Below are 19729 nucleotides of genomic sequence, written 5' to 3'. Positions count from 1 at the left end.
AGAACAGAAGAACAAATTACCTTTAAACTGTGTTATATATGCAAGCTAAAATTCCCCTTCTAAACCAGTAGAGGGGAAAAAAAGAGAAATAAAGAAAACTCTAACAGAAAACAGGAAAGGAGGAAAGAAAAGACAACAAATACAAAATAAATTGTTTTAAAAAAATGAAACACGTAAGTAAAGTATTTAAAATGCAGTGCTAAAGTGTATTTTGCTCTTCTTCATTGGCTGCCTACAGGATGAAATGCAAACTATTCAGCTGAATATGCTAAATCCCTTTATGAGTTGGCCTTAACCACCTATCTAGCCTCATCTAGGCCCACCACTACCTTGTGTGTATCTTAATTCGAGCCATGTGTATTGGTAGTTCCCTAAGCACGGGATCTGCTTCAAGTCTCTGATATCTGTTATTCTGTCTAGAATGACCTTATCCCCTCTTCTGTACTTGGCAGGCTCCTACTGTTCTACAAGACTTTTCCTGAAACAAACAAACAAAAAAACAAATGCTTTTCTGTGATAGTTTCCATGACCTCCACCCTCCTGGGCACAGTAAATATTCTGTATTTCCATAGCACTTTTGAACATACCTCTGCTGGCCAAATTTCATTATAGTATAATTATTTAAATGTCCTTCTCCCTCACCTTGAGCTAATTCATCTTTGAATCTCTGGCACCTGGCACACAGCAGGTTATTTCATAAATGCTTGTTGAATAAAAGATGAATATAGAGAATTTCTAAACAAAGGAGGTTATTAGCACTCAGCAGTTTTCTCAGCTTTTGCAGCTGTCTTACCTCCACAATGCTCTTGGTCACAGTAGATCTCCCTCTTCGAAGTTCACTGGCTTCTCTTTCCACAAAACAGAGTGGTACTTTTCCTACAAGGACCAGAGAATCACTAGTGTCTGGAAATATAATTTCAAGGCCCAGATCTTCCAGATTTTTGTGGTAACACCTAAAGAGATAAGCTCAAATGTAAAAGAATCACTTCATTCACATTTCAGTATCAGTTCCAAATACTTGATAGTTTCTCAAAAGCTGCCACAAGCTTTAAAACTTACACTATTTTTCTCACACTTATGGTTGTTTATTTAGATTTTATTATCAAATTTCCTTTTTGATTTACAGTAACCTTTTTTTTTTTCCTCTTTTCCATTGAGAGAATCAATTTGTTTCTATGTCTTGTTCTTAAATTTTTTATTCTTCACTGAGGAATTGCTAACTTCTCCTTGCTGGCACTTAAAGAAGTCTGGCACAAATAAAAGGGCTAAGAATGTTTTGAATCAGCATTAAGAGCAGGGAGATAATTAACAGCCGGAGGAACTGAGAAGTCCTGATTAACGGGATGTAAATAAATGGATCTGCCTCTAATATAAATTATACCCCAGGGAAAAAGATTTATTGGCAGTGGCATATTCCCAAACCTTAAATAAATTTAGAGACAATTCTCTCTTTTTTATTTCCAATAATTTGTGCCACCCCGAAGTAGGAAAATGTCCTATCTTGTGACTCATTATATGATTTGCCCCCTCCTTGTGGCCCGGTGTTTTACTTTCTTCCCAGTATGATTATGGTAACAAAAACTAAGAATCTAGAATGTACCAAGGCAAAGCAGAATGGAAGCAATTACTGCAGTAACTTCACTTTCAGAAACAGCACAGCATAAATATTGACCATTCCAAGACATGGTAAGAGTACTCTAAGCCAACTGCTGGAAAAAATTATCAGGGAAACTCTATCCTATACTCAATAGCTGTGATATAGTGGAAAGAACAGCATTTGGAGTCAGACGACCTGCATCTGAGTGCCTGCTCCACCACTTAAAACTTGTTATGACCTTGAACAAGTCATGTAACCTCTCTTGGTCTCAGTGCCTCAACTGAGATAAGGAACAATAGTTATGCTTATACCCTAGCCAGAGAATGTACATTAGCAACATCACAACCTCATGGTGGTACTAACGATAAGAGTCTCCTTTGTTCCTCTGTCACTGTTATCTCTAGTGGAGGACTTATAGTGGAAGACAGTAATTTTTTTCGACCAGAGCCTTGTGGCTGTTGCTTCTCATAGGAACCTATTGAGAGAAAGATGAATGGGTTAAGAGCAGAAAGTGAAGTCTTCCAGATTCAGATAAAAATGAAGACACAGTCATGGAATTATTATAATGCTTAGCAGCATGTTCAATGTTCAGTTTTAGGCTTTGAATTTCCATTATTAAAGTCAAACTAGTAAATATCTAGTTTGTTTATTCATTTTAGCAGTATTTTCTTAAATAAGAAATATAAGACTTAATCTTACATTCAAATGAACAATGCGATGTTCCTGTAGATAGTCAACAAATGTGGTTTCAGTAACAGAGGCTGACTAATATGGATTACTGGGGAGATAAAAGGGGTTTACTTCACAACCCAGGGGCTCAAGAAGGCTCCCTCATTCTTCCAGAAGGATTTCCCAGGCTCTGAAGAGAATCAGTCAGTACTATTCTCAAATGGTCCAGGGCCTACAGCAAGAAAGTTTTTCTAACACTTTTTATTGTATCTTTCCCAACTCTTAGGTCTTCATTTTATAAGGAAAAGTGAACATGGAAGTAACATCACTGCTATTTGTCCATGAAATACCTCCCTAGGTCCTCACCTAACTCTACAACATTTGGGTTTTTTATTACGTGACCACAGCAGTAAAGATTTTTCCTGGTATTTTACACCTTGGGGAACAGACTGCCTCATATGAGAAAAATGGGTAGCAAAGATTAAAAAGCACATATTGACTTTGGAAGAATCCATAACAAATGAGTGATACAGGTTGCCTCTGGGGAGAGAAACTAGGTTGGATGAAGGGCAAGGGTAGAAAAGAGACCTTATTTTATTCCCTTTTGTACCTTTCAGACTTGAGCCTATTGGATTATACTACCTATTCAAAAACAAATTAAATTTTAAAATAAAAACAATATATTGGGCCTTCTGAGCTGCTTGGTAGTCTCTGCCTGATGAACTGTGAAGGTAAACCAAGATCACATGGGCATGTGGAGGGGCATATCTTTGTGCTGAAAGTTGTAATAAAGTAGCCTAATCTTTAGGGTTGATGATAAGGATACAGCAAATATGCCTTTGACCATGTGTTAAGACCCACATCTTTGAATTAGTAAAGTGAACTACTACATTCTTTCAATTATAAAAGAAGCCATACCAGCAGGCTTCAGCTTCATTTTTTTTTTAATAGTTTTTTTTTTTTTCAGCTTCATTTTTTAAAACGTACAATTCATCTTTTTTCACAACAGTCACAGCTAGAAAAACTCTTTCAGGTACATTAATTCTGCTGGGGAGTCTCGAATCGTTCCTAGTCCTCAGCAGATCCTTACCAATGGTCAGCTGCTCCAATCGGATGCGCTCATGGGCAGCATGCTGGTCCACCAAGACTAGCAGGTTTCCACCTAGAAGACCAGCAAGCACCACCGGGTTTCAAATTCTCAGGTCAAGATTAAAATAATCATGTTGTGTTGAGGGAGAAAAAGCTTAATTCAAACTATTTAACAACGTGAGCATAAGAGAAGCATACAAACTGAGCAGTAACAACTGTATCTTTGATTTCCTAAAAAGTTTAAGTTATGGGAAAAACTACAACAAATGTATCCCTGATGAGAAACTCTTTAGTTCATTAGTATTTCATTTCTAAAACATGGTGAAAGCCCTACATTCTTAATGTTTAAATACTGATTTTGCTTTATTAATTCAAATTTGATACAATGAAGGATCATTAAACCACACATTTTATAATCAGCCGACCTTGATTTGCAAGCTACCCCAGAACCCATGAAGCATTCTACTACACTTTAGATCAGAGGTCAGCACTATTTTTCTGTGAAAGGCCAGACAGTAAATATTTTAGGCTTTTGGGACACATGGTTTCTGTCACAACTACTCAAATATTCATTCTGAACCAAAGCTGCCATAGACATGTGAATATTGTAGCTGTGTTCCAATAAACTTTTTACAGACACTGAAATATTAATTTCATATAATTTTAATGTGTCAAAAAATATAACTCTTCCTTTGCTTTTTTTTTACTATTTAAAAATGTAGTATACCTGAAACTAATGTAACACAGTAAATTAACTACACATCAATTAAAAAAAAAAGTAAAAACCATTCTTATCTCCCTGGCTGTACAAAAACAGGTTATGGCTGGATCCGGCCCCCAGGCCACAGTTTGCCTTGCTTTAGACTCAGGCTTCGCAAACTTTGAACAGCAGACAAATCACCTGGGGATCTTTTTTTTTTTTTTTTGTGATAACTTCTCAATTATATATATATATATATATTTTTTTTTTTTTTTTAACATCTTTAATGGAGTATAATTGCTTTACAATGGTGTGTTAGTTTCTGCTTTATAACAAAGTGAATCAGTTATACATATACATATGTTCCCATATCTCTTCCCTCTTGCATCTCCCTCCCTCCCGCCCTCCCTATCCCACATCTCTAGGTGGTCACAAAGCACAGAGCTGATCTCCCTGTGCTATGCAGTTGCTTCCCACTAGCCATTTTACGTTTGGTAGTGTATATATGTCCATGCCACTCTCCCTGGGGATCTTATAAAGATGCAGATTCTGATTCAGTAGGTTAGGGGTGGGACACAAGATTGTGCAAGTCTAACAAACTCCCAGGTGACGTTATTTACAGACCTTGATTTTGAGTAGCAAGGCTTTACACTCTCAGGTGCAAGAGAGAAGCAGAATGTCCTGACCCCAAAGCCAAACCTACAGGGAAATAAATCCCTTTCTCACTGACAGAAGGACTGATTCTCAATTACATCCGTACATCTTTTTAGCTTGTAATTTTATTACTTTTGGCCAAGGGGTTGAGGTTTATTGTTACTGATTATATTGAAAGAAAAGTTCTCCTCTTGAATTTGATCAAACTAGATAATGCCTGTTTTTCCTATTTCTACGAAAGATTAAAAAAATTGTTTGTATGACACCATCAAATTCATGGTGTAAGAGCTACTGACTTGAAAAATAAAAAGATTATAATTTTTCTGACAGCATGTTCAACCACAGAACAGGCCCCAAAATGTTGAATTTTAAACTCCTTTGAGGATAGGAGGAGTTGCAGCTGGTTGTGATGAATACTGAACATCCTGTATTGGGCAGAACAATGGAATAAATAATAAATTATGAGGGAGTAACCTCAAACTCAAAACCTGAGCCAATGTGAATTACCAAGAGTCAGGGACCCTACGAAATCAATCCTGCACCTGACTCTGGAGGAATGATTTATATAGTCTACAAAATGTTCATGACATTTTCCATTCCTTGAATGAAGCAGAATATATGAAGGTAATTTACTCATGTCAGAGCTGTATTTTTGATATTCCAAAATAACAGAATAGAAGCTTCATCAGGGCAAGGATTTTTGTCTGTTATATTCCTGGCATGTATAATAGCACCAGGCACATCACAGGCACTCAATAAATATTTACAGAATAAATGAATGAATCGTTATTCTTTTTTTTTTTTTAAATGTTAGGTTAATGCTTTTTTTTTTTTTTTTTGGCTGTGTTGGGTCTTCGTTTCTGTGCGAGGGCTTTCTCTAGTTGCGGCGAGCGGGGGCCACTCTTCATCACGGTGCGCGGGCCTCTCACTATCACGGCCTCTCTTGTTGCGGAGCACAGGCTCCAGACGCGCAGGCTCAGTAATTGTGGCTCACGGGCCCAGTTGCTCCGCGGCATGTGGGATCTGCCCAGACCAGGGCTTGAACCCGTGTCCCCTGCGTTGGCAGGCAGATTCTCAACCACTGCGCCACCAGGGAAGCGCTGAATCCTTATTCTTTAGAGGATCATAACTGAACAACTGAATTTTATTATAGGTGGAAACATGCAATAAAAAATGCCATTATATGGCATTAATTTCACAATAATTTAAAACAATAATATATTTAACCATTAAAAAAGATGTGCAAATATTAAAATAAAAGTAAGTCAATTATAGGAATAGGTTGCTTTTGGTATTTGTGAGCAACAATAAAAATACTTATATTTTGATTTAGAAAAATTTTTTTATATAAAAATACTCCTTGGTGGCAGCTAACCAATACAGTGACAATCCAGAATCTCAAGAGAAATTTAAATATCTGGAGATTTTGTGGCTACACCCATCTCAGGTGCCATTGGTAGAGATTTTGGTATTAAACAACAAAGAATTCCAGGTAATCAAAACTTTAGAAAACAATCTATTCACTTTCTAGTAGTAAGACTACTAGAATTTGACCTTCACTAATTCTATATTTATGATAATTACGACAAAACTTTTGGTTACTTTACCTTTGATCTGTGATGACATTTACTAAATAAACTTGTACTGTAAACAAGATAAAAAAGAATATTTTGAAATACAAAGAGAATGAACTGCTTTCAAACTTTAGAAGTTCTCGTCTGCAGGTCTACCCATCGGGAACCAACTCCTCCAGTGGTGCTCAGGACTCAGCCACTCAGGCCTTTTCCAGAACCTGACAGGATCAAGCATTCCTTGTAAATGGCTCGAGAGTCTCCCAGTTAAAAAAAAAAAAAAAAAAAAAGCCTTCTCGCACCCTCACTCTCCTTAGTCCCTCTTCCATGTCACAGATTTTGGAGTCTCTCCTGTCCTATGTCTTCTCTGAAACAGCTCTCATTTGAAGTCCCTGACCTCCACTGTCTGGAAATCTAACAGATATTTTTGGTCCTCATCTTAACCTCTCGGCAGCACTTAGTACAAAGTCTTGGCTTTGCAACACAACCTTTGCTTGTTTTCTTCCTATTTCTGTTCCTTCATAATCTCTCTTGCTGGTTCACCCTTTTCTACCCAGCTATTAAATGGCGGAATTACTCTAGATTCAGAATATCTCTTCCCCTCCTCACTCTTCACTCTTCTTCTAGGTGATAAAATTTATACACACGACTTCAGTGACCGACTTTATGCTGACAACTCAGATTTAGATCTCCATGTCAGAATGCTTCTCGCATCCTAGACCTGTAATATTCCTGACACATTCTTGAACATTTCAAAGGGATTTCAGACTGAACTCATGATTTTCACCCTTCTTGCCTGCTTCTTCTCCAGCCTCGTCCTGCAACATCATCCACTCAGTTACATAGGTCAGAAAACCAGGAGTCATCTATGATATACCTTCCCCATATCCAATCCATCACCAAGTCCTGCTGACTTCATCTCGTAAATATCTTTCTCTCTAGGTCACCCTGATCCCAGCTAACCATCATTTCTTAGATATTGCAACATCCTCCTAACAGTCTCTCTGCAGTTACTGGGACTCCATCTCCACACCCGCTCTAGGCTCCACACTGCAGCCAGAGCAGTATTTTCAAAATGCAAATGTGGGGCTTCCCTGGTGGCGCAGTGGTTGAGAATCTGCCTGCCAATGCAGGAGACACGGGTTCGAGCCCTGGTCTGGGAAGATCCCACATGCCGCGGAGCAACTAGGCCCGTGAGCCGCAATTACTGAGCCTGCGCGTCTGGAGCCTGTGCTCCGCAACAAGAGGGGCCGCGATAGTGAGAGGCCCGCGCACCGCGATGAAGAGTGGCCCCCGCTTGCTGCAACTGGAGAAAGCCCTCGCACAGAAACGAAGACCCAACACAGCCATAAATAAATTAATTAATTAATTTTAAAAAAAATGCAAATGTGATGTGACTTGTGCCGCTGCGAAAACAAACAATACAAAAGAAAACAAAAAGCCTTCAGTTGTTTCCAATTGGTGCTGGGACGAAGACAAAGCTTGTAACTGGTCTTTAAGATCCGGCTGCAACCTACTTGTCTAGCCTGTCTCCTGCTCTCACAGAAGGAAGGGCTTGCCCTGCTTCCTATCACTGAAGGAGAGGAAAGCACAAATTGCGTATTATTCCCTCTGCCCAGAATACTCCTCCCTCCTTTCCTTACCTAGTTAACTTATACTACATATCTCACTTTACCCACAAAACCTTCCCTGACCTCCCTACTAAATCAAATCTCCCAATATAGATTCTTACAGCATCTTGTTTCTCTCCTCCATAACACTAGAGTTAAAATTTTAATTGTTTGTGTAACTATCTGTTTCTCTTGCATGTATATTTTCTCCCACCATTGTATCCCTAGCACAGTCCCTGGCATGCAATAGGCACTCAATCAATATTTGTTGAATGAGTTAATGTTATTATTTACAAATTGTTGTTGTTTTATTAAAGCAGGTCACCAAGAGGTTACATGTAACTCTTGATAAATCTATCAGAGTTCATCATATAAACTTTCTACTATTATAAAGGGAACACATTAAAACATTATTAAAAAGTCAAAGACTATAAAATATTTTAAAGAGTAAAAGATGAAATTTCCCCTCTGCCCATTTCCATTCTCACTCCCAAGGTAACCACTCTTAATAGTTTAACATGTATATACATGTCTATGTGTATGTATATAAAACTAAATGTACTTTAAAAGTGTTGTTTCATAATATTAATTTAGATTGGTTTTCCCTAATCTGTCCAAATCATTGAAACTGTATCGTATATAAAAAAATAACCTTAAAAGGAGGCTGTCAGAAGACCAGCTGGGGCTTCCCTGGTGGTGCAGTGGTTAAGAATCTGCCTGCCAATGCAAGGAACACGGGTTCGCGCTCTGGCCTGGGAAGATCCCACATGCCGTGGAGCAACTAAGCCCGTGCGCCACAACTACTGAGCCCACGTGCCACAACTACTGAAGCCCGCGCGCCTAGAGCCCGTGCTCCACTACAAGAGAAGCCACCGCAATGAGAAGCCCACACACCACAACGAAGAGTAGCCCCTGCTCACCACAACTAGAAAAAGCCTGCGCACAGCAACGAAGACCCAACGCAGCCAAAAATGAAAAAAACCAAACAAATAAATAAATAAATTAAAAAAAAAAAAAAAAAGAAGACCAGCTGGTTACTGAGGCTAAACCTCATTCTTACCTGCCTCACCATTCTCTTCAGTCTTAGTGCTCATTACACAGGCAATAAACTTGTTATCCACTTGCTGGAGAACCTGCCATACATTCAAATAAGTGATACAATACTAAATAAAGATTAACAAAGGCATATCTGCATAGAGAGAGACAAAACTGTACTTAATTTAAAGTTGTTTGCATTATAACATTCATATCTAAGACTGAGGACAGGTGCGGATGAACCTGAGGGAGTCATTAGGAAGGAAAAAAGAATAGGCAAGTAGAGTGATCAGAAGACAAAAGAAGAGACTACAAGGAAACAGATAATATGACCAGAGATTGCTAACAAATAGGTCTGAAAAAAATTTGGAAAATGCATGCAAAAGCAAGGAAACCCATTTTGTAGGAGCTAGTCCGTTAAAGCAGTAAGTTAAAAGCCACCGGTGGCTTCAGACCTTGGTGGCTCTGCTCTGCCTAGATCGGTCTAACCTCCTAATTTGTTTCCATACTGAAAATAAGGAGATGAAGACAGCCTGAGTGGTGTAGAGAGAGGGCAAACTAGAAAAGCAGATGAGAGAAGGGGTCGCTTCTGTTAATGGAACTCCTCAATCTGGGGTCTCCTAAGCCATATCATTTGTAGCCTCATACAATAGAGGGTCATTTAAAAAGGGGCATTGTTGCACAGTTAAGGACAATGTCTCTACATTACTTAGTCGATTTACAAATTATTGTCAATATAGAAAGTCAATATATAATCCTTGAAACTGTGAGCCTGAATCCATAATTCATCCCTCCAAACCTGCTCACACTAAAAAGGACACTTTTTTCTTTGAAATTATAATTAATCCTTCGCTTTTTCTTCTGATGATAAAAGTTTCAGAAAGATTAAAAAGAACACATGTGCCTTGACCAGGATGGTCTATATCATCAAATAAATCCAATTTCACAAGAGTTAGTCTAGCTTAGGTCTTTTTATATATATATATATATATATATATATATATATATTTTTTTTTTTTTTTTTTTTTTTAATGAGATTTTAAAGTCAATCTTTTACCTGCATCGAGTGAATCATTTCTTTGGTGAAACGGTAAGGATACAAGATGTTGTGAATTTTAACTGCTAGGCTCTCAGCCTGGCCGCTGCTAACGTCAACAGCAACCTAGAAAGACCCAGAACAAACGTCATTTACATTGTAATCTTTTATGTCTGCAGAACTGTTTTACCAAAGATCTCAAAGTGCTTTACAAACATTCATTTTCACAGAACCTATTAGAGGTGGGTTGAATTCAGGGAACTTATAAAAATTCAGAGGCTTTATGAATTATTACTCTTAAATAATAATTTTTGTTTATACACAAAATTACTGACAAACACCAATACTTTCAGAATAACAATTTGCCTGCGCTTCATGAGCAAGTCCTTAAGGACATCTTAACTGATGAATCAGTAACAAATGCTCATATACTCTACACCCGTATTACAACACACAAAGCACATTGTGTGATAACCCACTGAGGAGAGGATGCACACTCAGGTCCAATGGCGAACTGTTCCTCTAGCAGAAGATTCACTGCTTTATCTAATGATAACAGTTTTTATTACCACCACCCTAAATACTTTGCCAAAGCTGCAAGTCAGGGTTTCTGAGAGTGGTAAACACATTCACTATTCACACAGTGGTTACACATGTCTAATCCAAAGTGTCCGAGCTTCCAAACTGCTATGAATTCTGATTCCTCCTCTCTACAGTAAGTATTAATTTCCAAATAAATTATTTGGAAACATGCTCACTTGCCATTCATAATTACAAATGAATATAGTCATTCATGCCCATACCCAATTTAAATGAAATTCAAAATTTTAAATAACAAGCAAAGAAGAATTGCTGCAGACCTACCTCTGGATAACGGGCAAATACTGGGTTGTCCCATTCTGAGAACAAAGACTGAAGTGATTCGGGACCAACAGCATCGTCCCCAGTAGCTACAGCAAAAGGGGACAAGTAAAGTTGGCATCAAGAGCCTCAGAGAAGAGGGTGAATGGTGAATGGTGTCTCATGCTTGGTGTGGTGCAGCCTCAAGACCAAAGATCAGACACATTGTTCCCACATTCTGCAAATGTGCAGTGTTTGCTGTATCTCTAAGTTGTTTTGATCTGTTACTTTTTAAATGAAACTTGATGACTGTATCTTCTGGTATTATAGCTTTTTCTCCAAACTATTTTCACCAGATATTTCAGAATACAAGTCCAGAAGAAAAACCAGTTCAAATTAGTAGCCTCGCTTCTTTTAGGTAAAAATATACCTTATCTATTTTTAGAAATGAAGAAAAGAAAAATGATAAATGTCTGTAGCTTTTTTCGCAGATCAGAATTTTGCTTATATAAAACTAATGCAATATGGACTCAGCTCATCTTTAAAAATAAGAAACATTTTCTCAATCACAAGACACCACAGACTGCATGATCACACAGTACTGACCTCTTCTGGAAAAGTAATTTCTGATCTAAATGCATGCACTGAATTACTTAGTTCTGCTGTTAAATAGGACTGTGGGGAATTCCTGGTTCCAGGAAGGCACAGCTGGCACTTATCAAGCTCAATAACACAACCATGCTTTGTTTTCTTTAAGCTAGGTGGCACAGTATGTACCAGGTGTTCTGGCAATCTCTGTTAATGCCCCTACCTCTGTTATTCTGTCTCATCACAGTCCTCTCTTCCCGAGCTCTAGGAAGGAAAGGAAGAACAAGGTCGCTTCTAAAAGGATGACACCTGTACTGAGATCCTAAATATAAAAAAGAAAAATCTAGACATTTGAACTCAAAAAATAAACTATTAAAAAATTAAGTTACGTAAAACCTCTTTCCACACAAACTGAATTAAGACATAAGGCAGGCTACTAAACAACAGATTGAGTCAGAAGTTCTTTAATGAAATTATTCTGCTAATTTAGGAATCTGCACTAATGCTTAGTCCTATTATCCATCTATTCCAGACAGAATGAGGAAGAATAGATCCCCAACTTACATGCCTCTTATTCCCAATATATGTGTCTCTCTATATGTGTGTGTGCCCAGTATGTGTCTAACATTTATCTCATCATATTACAATTGTTTAGATGGCTGTCCTCTCTAATAGACTGTGGACTCTTGAAAGCAAAGCCAGTTAATCTGCAATGTGGCAGCTCCAAGCAGTGTGAATGATCAGCAAATGAGTGAATAAATGAATAGATGAATGAATGAAAGGTTCTCAACTTAAATTCCAAAGTCCAGTAAGATCTGGCCCAAATTCTACCCTCCTATCTGAAGGATGATAAGATTTGAGTTTTAGGAACAATGCTGAATTTGACAGTTTTGAACGGGGGCAAAACATGATGAAACTATTATTTCAAAAAGATAAATCTGTTGGACAAAAACTGGAGAGAGATAAATTCAGAATGATAAAAGTAAAGTGTGAGGTGAAATAAGGTTGTGTCACTATTAACAGAAAGGACAGCGTTAAAGACATTTTAAAGAAAAAAACTACCAGGGCTTGGAGACTTGACACTATTCCTTAAAATTACCTTTATAGATCCTCTCTTCTGTGCAATTAAATTTACCTCTTAACAGTTCATCTCATGTGATGTTTTATGTGTGGTTCAACAAGTCCTACTGTTCTGCTACGCAACAGCCATTTCCAGAAAGGTAACCCTCCCTGTGAATGGAGGGTGCTCAGAAGCCATCTGTTCTTCGAACTAGTTTCTAGACCCTAACTACTTAATTTGTCATTATGAATCTCTGACTTAACATGACTCTCAAAAGTTCACCACAAGACTTGCTAATGCAGACGTTAAGCAGGTAGAAGTGTTTTACACATCTAGATTTGTTTAACAGGAGCAGGTGTTTAGGTTGAGTATGGCAGCCAAGATTGCCCCCCTTTGTTTTAGCAACAACCATCTCAGTTTAACGTGATCCAGTTATTTTTTGTCACCATATCAGAAGCAGTTGTGTTTCAGGAAGACGAGGTGCCAGTGCCTTAGGTTTACCTCCGATAAGCGTTCACTATAAATCAGGGCACAAAACTACATACGTTGAAAAACACGTGTGTCTTTATGAGCCGCCTGCTAGTCTCAGGAGCAGTACTGAAGAAAAGGGTTTTCTTCTATTTAATACTTTGAAAGTTACTACAGTGATTATTTTTTTTCACAAGGAAAAAAACTGGAAACCACTGAAAAATAAAAGTCTTATTTAACCTTAAATAAATCAGAGCCTTCTGTTAGAGATACTTATCCTAGGAAGAAATTACAAGTTAATTTGCAATTACCTTCATACTATTCACATTCTTTTGCAACATTCAAGACTTTTAATACAGATGAACATTTAATGTTCATCATCCTGATGCAAAACCAAGATTATTGCCAGATGGAAATCAGTTTTACCATCTCCCAACATCTGGCTCTCAACACGCTGCCAAAACAATGTCACTTTTAATGCTGACTGAGACCTGGGAACTCAGAGTCCTAGCCTAGGCTCCAATGTGGCCTTATGGTCTGATCTAAAAGCCACATTACTGTCTTTCTGAATAACAGCCACTTATACAGATCAAGATTATTAGCATATGTATTATAATAAAGTACATTTGAAAAGTATGATTATAAAAATACATACTTAAACTATATTCCCCAAAATTTACGGTCAAGTTTTTTTCTTTAAAAAAAAAAAGTTTATAAATATACTACTGTACTGAGCCATAGATTTTCCTGGGAAACCTAGGATGATTACAGGATCATTCTGGCCCTTTACCTGGGAGCTGCAGAGAGCAACTTCCAGAAAAATACCACGCTGGCATTGCAGGTGCCTTTAAAGACAAATTTCTTAGACAGCTGTGTGTTTGGGAGAGAGGGGAAAGTGGGGTAGGGAAACACTGTAGATCTTCTCAACGATCAATAGCACCATTTTCATTAAAAACTGTCTCAGCGAGAGTGGCATGGACATATATACACTACCAAATGTAAAACAGATAGCTAGTGGGAAGCAGCCGCATAGCACAGGGAGATCAGCTTGGTGCTTTGTGGCCACCTAGAGGGGTGGGATAGGGAGGGTGGGAGGGAGGGAGATGCAAGAGGGAAGAGATACGGGAACATATGTATATGTATAACTGATTCACTTTGTTATAAAGCAGAAACTAACACACCATTGTAAAGCAATTATACGCCAATAAAGATGTTTAAAAGAAAAAAACTGTCTCACCCTCTTGCACATACCTACACCCATAGACACATATACATACACTTCCATTCTGTATCATTCTTTCACTGTATTTTTATGTTTAAATAATAATAGACCTGGAGAATTTTCACATACATTTTATAATTAAACTTCAAAATGTTCTATCTGCTGAGATAATCTCTTTGAACATGATTATCTTACTCCTCAGCCATTATTCCCACCTTCCAAAGCATCCATGCCAGCGAACACCGTATACTTACCATTCTCAAGTAGAACATCCACAGCCATAGTTGTCAGGTCTTTAGTACAAGCAGCCCGAACATCCTCAGTAGGAGCAGTGAATGTGCTAAGTCCTGTTAGCTTGTTGATGTAAACCATTCTTCCCAGGGCTACATCAAAATGCTGCTGCCAATCCAAAGAACATGTGTTCGACTCTTCATTTTCAGAACAAGTTCTTGCTATAGACTCCTCACTCTGACAACAAGTTCCATTTTGGCCAGCTGTGGAATCTTCTCCGTGACTCACTAACATTCTACTCGGAGAGTCAGGACTTCCAATCTGTTGTTCTGAAGCCGTAAGAACATCTGAATCCTTACCGATAACTGTAGAATGATCATAGGGCAGTACTAAAGGAGTTTCTGACATCACAGAGTTCTCTGTTGTATTGTTGTTAGAATATGTTTCACTGTCTTTATTGACGGGATTACCCTGTGTGACAGAGTCCGACATTGGGATGTTGCCACTCTCTGGTTTTTTATGCTCATTTTTAAATAACTTACAAGAATCTAGGGTTAACCCACTGGACAAGTCACTGTCTTTCCTACTGGAATCTGATTGTGGAAGTTCATTAAAATGACTCGTCATCTCCATTGTTTGAGTCTCTCTTTCGGAGCCTTTCAATCTGGATAATTTAGAGGCTAGTGATTCAGGTGACTTCTCAACATCCAAAGGCTTTCTGTTAAAATGAGATAACTCCTGTAGAGTCATAGGGCTTTCTCTTAAGCAAGGCATCTGTTCTTCCAAACAACTGTCTTCCTTGGAGAATGGTAACTTTTCTGAATAAAACATGTGACTTACTGGTTGACAACTACTATTTGAATCATCATGTTTCACAGTAGTGAGTTTACAAATACCAGAGTTGTCTAAGTGGTTTTGGTCTTTCCACAGAATGTCAGGTTCAACCTGAGGATTGAGATTGGTAGTGATTTCTAAAGTGATATTTTCCTCCACTTCTGTATTCAGAGGATTTTTAACCTTCCCATATTGCCTCTTAAACTTCTCTAAAGATCCTAGTTGTGAACTTAAGCTTAGCTTCTTATGAACTATGGGTTTGGCAGAACAAATCAACTTACCTGTTTTCTTAGTACCATTTGAAACATGTCTACCCCAAGAGAAAGAGGATGCGTCAGGTAGTAAGCAACCTGTGTGCGATTTTTTACTACTTTCCTGAAAAACAGCAAAATTTTTATAAGTTGCTATAGGTTTGTTCTCTAGCCCATAACTTATATTTGTTCTGCACAATCTTTTGTTGGGCAGTTGAGCAAATTCTTTACTTAAAGTGGTGGTTAAATCTTTGGTGTTTGGAGTCTCAAATGAATGGCGTGTTCTATTTCCAAATGTTTCTTTGGCACTCACAGGACCAGGTTGAACATAATTTTTAAATAAATGTTCTGTTTCAGTTGATTTAGTTTGCTCATTTTGTACCACATGAGTTATGAAGCCAGTGGAACATAATTTAACTTGCCCATAACTAAAAACATTTATTCTTCCACAATTACTAGGTTCTTTTTTTCTTTTCTCTTCTTCTCTCTGAGCACCATGTGCTCCCGATAATGTCGTCTCAACAGGCAGAGGTTGGCATCCCATTTCAGTAGCATCTTTAAATCTCTCTGGTTGATTCTGAATTCTATTATTTTTCAGGATGTTGGCAGCCATGCCATCAGCAGTAGTACTTACTTTCTGTATTTCTAGACCTTCTCCACTCCCCTCAAAGTGATAAAGTGTCTGAAAAGGGCTTGCAAACATTTCTGAACTGGTTCCACATGGATTTTCTGAAGAGTTAAGTTCCAAGCAAGATTTTTTATGTTTCTCATTTGCTCCTGATTCTGATGCTTCAGCTGTCTCTTGTTCTAAGATCCTTGACTCTGAGCAAGCGCTATCTTCGTTTTGTAAAGATGACTCCATTTTACTATGGGCTGGCCCATCGGATTTGTAAGTGTACAAAAATGAATCATTTGTCTTTTTTCTGATAACTTCTGAATCCCTAGAATTCTGTGTGTTTATGTTTTCTACAGGAGCTTTTCTTTTCACAGCTTTTGATTGCAAATTAAACATTTCACAGGAATCCAAAATATTATTACATGCTTCTTGGAAATTGACCTGGTCACACTTCTCATCAGAGGACACTTGCTTCTGAAGAGTGGCACTAAATAAACTAAAATCATTTTCTTCACTAAATTCCTTAAGGTCTTCACTTGATAATTCCACAAATAATTTTTCTTTCTTTAAAAACATTTTTACTCCTTCCTGAATGCAAACCAGAACAGTATCCCAGTTCTGAAACTCAATCAGAGTTTTTGCTGGCTCCAGGCACACGTCATACTCACAGAAGTGGCACTGCATATTGATTACATATATACCATGGAGTTCTGGGTTAGACCGATGCCGAGGACTTGAATTCGTTTGCCTACTGGCAGAGCCGTTCTTTGGCTTGCATATAATGCTTTCTTTCCTTAATAAAAAGTCAATGAGTTTATGCAACTTTGTCCTTAAAACTAGCCTCTTGTTCACAAACAAAAACTGCATATTCTTATTATAATGTGCTTCAGAGCTGATATAGCCACTAAGCTCAAACTCCTTATATTTAAAATCTATTTCTCTTAACTTTTGGGACTTACCCAGTCCATAAATTTGACGAAATCGGGAACATATGTCTTTGGTTTTAGGGAGCTGAAGAACCATGGAACCAGAAACATCATTTCTCAAAGAGAAAGAAATGGAAGGGTGCATGAGTGAGAGAGCTTCTGTCCTCTGCCTAACCTTCTCAAACTCCAGTCTAGGATCCATGCATTTCCTCCTTACAGGTAACTGATAAAATAGGTTATATACGGTGACTGTTGTCCCAGCACTTGGTCGAGTCAAGTCAGCTTCACAAGCTTTCAGGACTTTTCCATTCTGAAACAGCTTCACAAAAGTTTTCATTGACTTGTTCTTCTTGGATGAAATTTCCACAGCACTGGCCATGTCAGCTATACTGGCCAAGGCCTCCCCTCGGAAACCATAAAACCTTGGGTTCTCCAAGTCCTGTACAGAGTCGCATTTACTAGTGAAATAACGATTTCCCACCTTGTCTACATCATCACTCCCCATCCCAAATCCATTGTCTATCACCTGAACTTGGAAGGTTTCCATGTTTACCCTGACAGCCACACATTTTGCTTCAGCATCAATACTATTGAGGGCAAGCTCCTCAACACATTGGCCTAAGGAGCATATAGCCAAACCAGAACGCAACCTGGCTTGTACTTCAACTGACAAGCACTTGATCATGGCAGGTAGAAAGCTGGTGAGAAAGCCAGGCACTGGTTCCCTTTTCTGACTGGAAATAATTGCCTATGGGAGGAAAAACAAAACAAAACACACACACACACATTTAAAGCTTCGGAGTTACATGGCATCAACCATTTCTCTCAAGCTTTATAAAGAAATATTTGAGGTAAATGAAATCTCTTACTAAACCACATTGTAAAACAAAACAAAACAAATTATAGCTCTGATCTCTAGGCAGATCACACAGCTCTTGTTTGGTGCAGTGGATTTAACATCCAAAACAGCATTCATAATTTCATAATTTTTACTGCTCCTCTCTAAATCCCATATGCCCTAAAGTGAAATCAGAATCACACTTGAAGTTGACCTGCAAAGACATGTTCAAAATGCTAATCACTTCACCAAAAACAGATGCCTAAATTCCGCTAAGAAACATTAGCTAGAAATTATTCATGAAAAAAAGTCCAAGCTAGTTTCATAACATTTATACATTACACAATAACCATGACTTTTAGAAAAAACTTATAATGAAGTGTTAAGACACTGTAATAACTAGGGTGAAGGAACAAGAGAAAATAAAATCAAATTATGTCAAGAAGAGATTAATAATTATTATTATTGGCTAAATGTAGTTATCTCAGGGGAAACAGACTAAGAATGGGAAAGGATAGGGCAGGAAAATTCCTTGTCATTATAAGCCGTTCTGCATTTGATTTTTAAATCTTGTTCATGTATTACTTTGATAAGTTTTCAGAAGGCCCTTACTATTATTTTGTATTTTGGTCTTCACAGATGGCTTCAAACTACCTTGGCAATAATCATGATGGCAAGGGGCTGTTTAAACTTGATTTTAAGTTTTCTGGCAGGTAAAAAAAATAAGATTATAGTGCAATTAAAGGTCCCCTCCCTTCACAGCTGAGAGCAGCATGGTGGTGGGGGGGGGGGGAAACCTCTCGCAAGTGGTAGGGCTAGTTTTTCAAACCCGGTAAAATCAGAGCGATAATTGCCGATCTGATGATTTCTAACATCATGAACTTTGCAGCCGGCAAAAAATGAGAGGTAAACGCTTAATAAGTATTCCGACTGCTACCCAACTCAACGATTTCCTGATTATATCCCAGTCCTTTCAGGGCTCCTGGGACAAATGGGACGACTCCATCCGGGTTCTGAGATAATAAGAAAGCTTCGGGGAGCAGGGCGGAGGCCGCCTACCCCGCCAGACCCAAGCTCCACCCCCATCCCCTCCCCCAGCTGGCAACCAGAAACCCCAGCCTGCCCAGGCTCGGGCGCCCAGCTGTAGGCAGGCCAGAGGGCCTCCCGGAGCCCCTGCGCAGCCGGTCCGTAAAGTTAGCCCGCAGCGGTCGCCAGGGCCCTTCTAGTGGTAGAAGAGCTCCCGGAATCATCCGTCCGTCGCGTGCTTTTCCCCAAGTCACCTCGTATGGCGCCTCAACAGCTCCCTGACACCAACCGCCTCGGACGCCGGACGCGCGCACGTTGGCTCGCAAGGCTCGTGCACGCGAGGCTCATGCACGCGCGAGCCCGCGAGCATGCGCTTCTCAGCTACCCCGCCAAGAACACCCGCTCGTCCCTGACACCCCAATGCGCATGCGCACCAGGTGTTCCCGACTTCGGTACTCATGTGTGCCGAGGTCTCTTCTCACTAGTACCCCGAATTCTCAATCCTTATCCCGTTTTAGCATGGCGTGAAAAGCTGTTTCTAGCAATTTTTACTTGTGTTTTCTTCTTTCCCCTTCTCTCATCTCTCCTTTGCACGTACTACCATTTAATTCAATATATATTTTATTTGCTTATCGTCTATCTTCTCTCACTAGAATGTAAGCTATATGAAGGTATGGATTTTGTCTATTTTTGTTTGCTGCTGTATCCCCATGGCAAGAACAGTGCCTGGCTTATGTTAGGTACTCAATTAATTAATAAATCCAAAGCCTTCCATTAGAGATCTATAGTATTATTTCAGAGCTGGAAAAGACCGAGAAACTATATAGCTCTATTCTTAATTTACAGATGAGGACAAGACTCCCTTCAC

The 19729-nt window shown here is 38.8% G+C and overlaps 1 protein-coding gene across 6 annotated transcripts in view; it reads right to left on the bottom strand.

Moving 5' to 3' along the window:
• The window catches only part of MLH3 (mutL homolog 3), a 28753-nt gene extending 9541 nt beyond the window's left edge, over positions 1-19212 (bottom strand). The window contains exons 1-9 of one of the 6 annotated variants that reach the window (XM_068542369.1): positions 19116-19210; positions 14394-17745; positions 11613-11711; positions 10826-10911; positions 9983-10087; positions 8951-9023; positions 3357-3428; positions 1961-2072; positions 794-953 (exon numbers count right to left, since the gene is read on the bottom strand). In XM_068542369.1, coding sequence (XP_068398470.1) covers positions 794-953; positions 1961-2072; positions 3357-3428; positions 8951-9023; positions 9983-10087; positions 10826-10911; positions 11613-11711; positions 14394-17682 — 3996 coding nt within the window. In that variant the 5' untranslated portion in view covers positions 17683-17745; positions 19116-19210. Of the gene's footprint in view, positions 1-793; positions 954-1943; positions 2073-3356; positions 3458-8950; positions 9024-9982; positions 10088-10825; positions 10912-11612; positions 11712-14393; positions 17746-19115 lie in introns of those variants that run through there. The other 5 variants (XM_068542398.1, XM_068542372.1, XM_068542380.1 and 2 more) reach the window with 5 other exon arrangements.
• Between the last annotated feature and the right edge of the window lie 517 nt (positions 19213-19729).

Source organism: Eschrichtius robustus, chromosome 1, assembly GCF_028021215.1.
Source record: "Eschrichtius robustus isolate mEscRob2 chromosome 1, mEscRob2.pri, whole genome shotgun sequence".
Classification (NCBI taxonomy): Eukaryota; Metazoa; Chordata; class Mammalia; order Artiodactyla; family Eschrichtiidae; genus Eschrichtius; species Eschrichtius robustus.
This window is presented reverse-complemented; position numbering and strand designations above follow the sequence as displayed.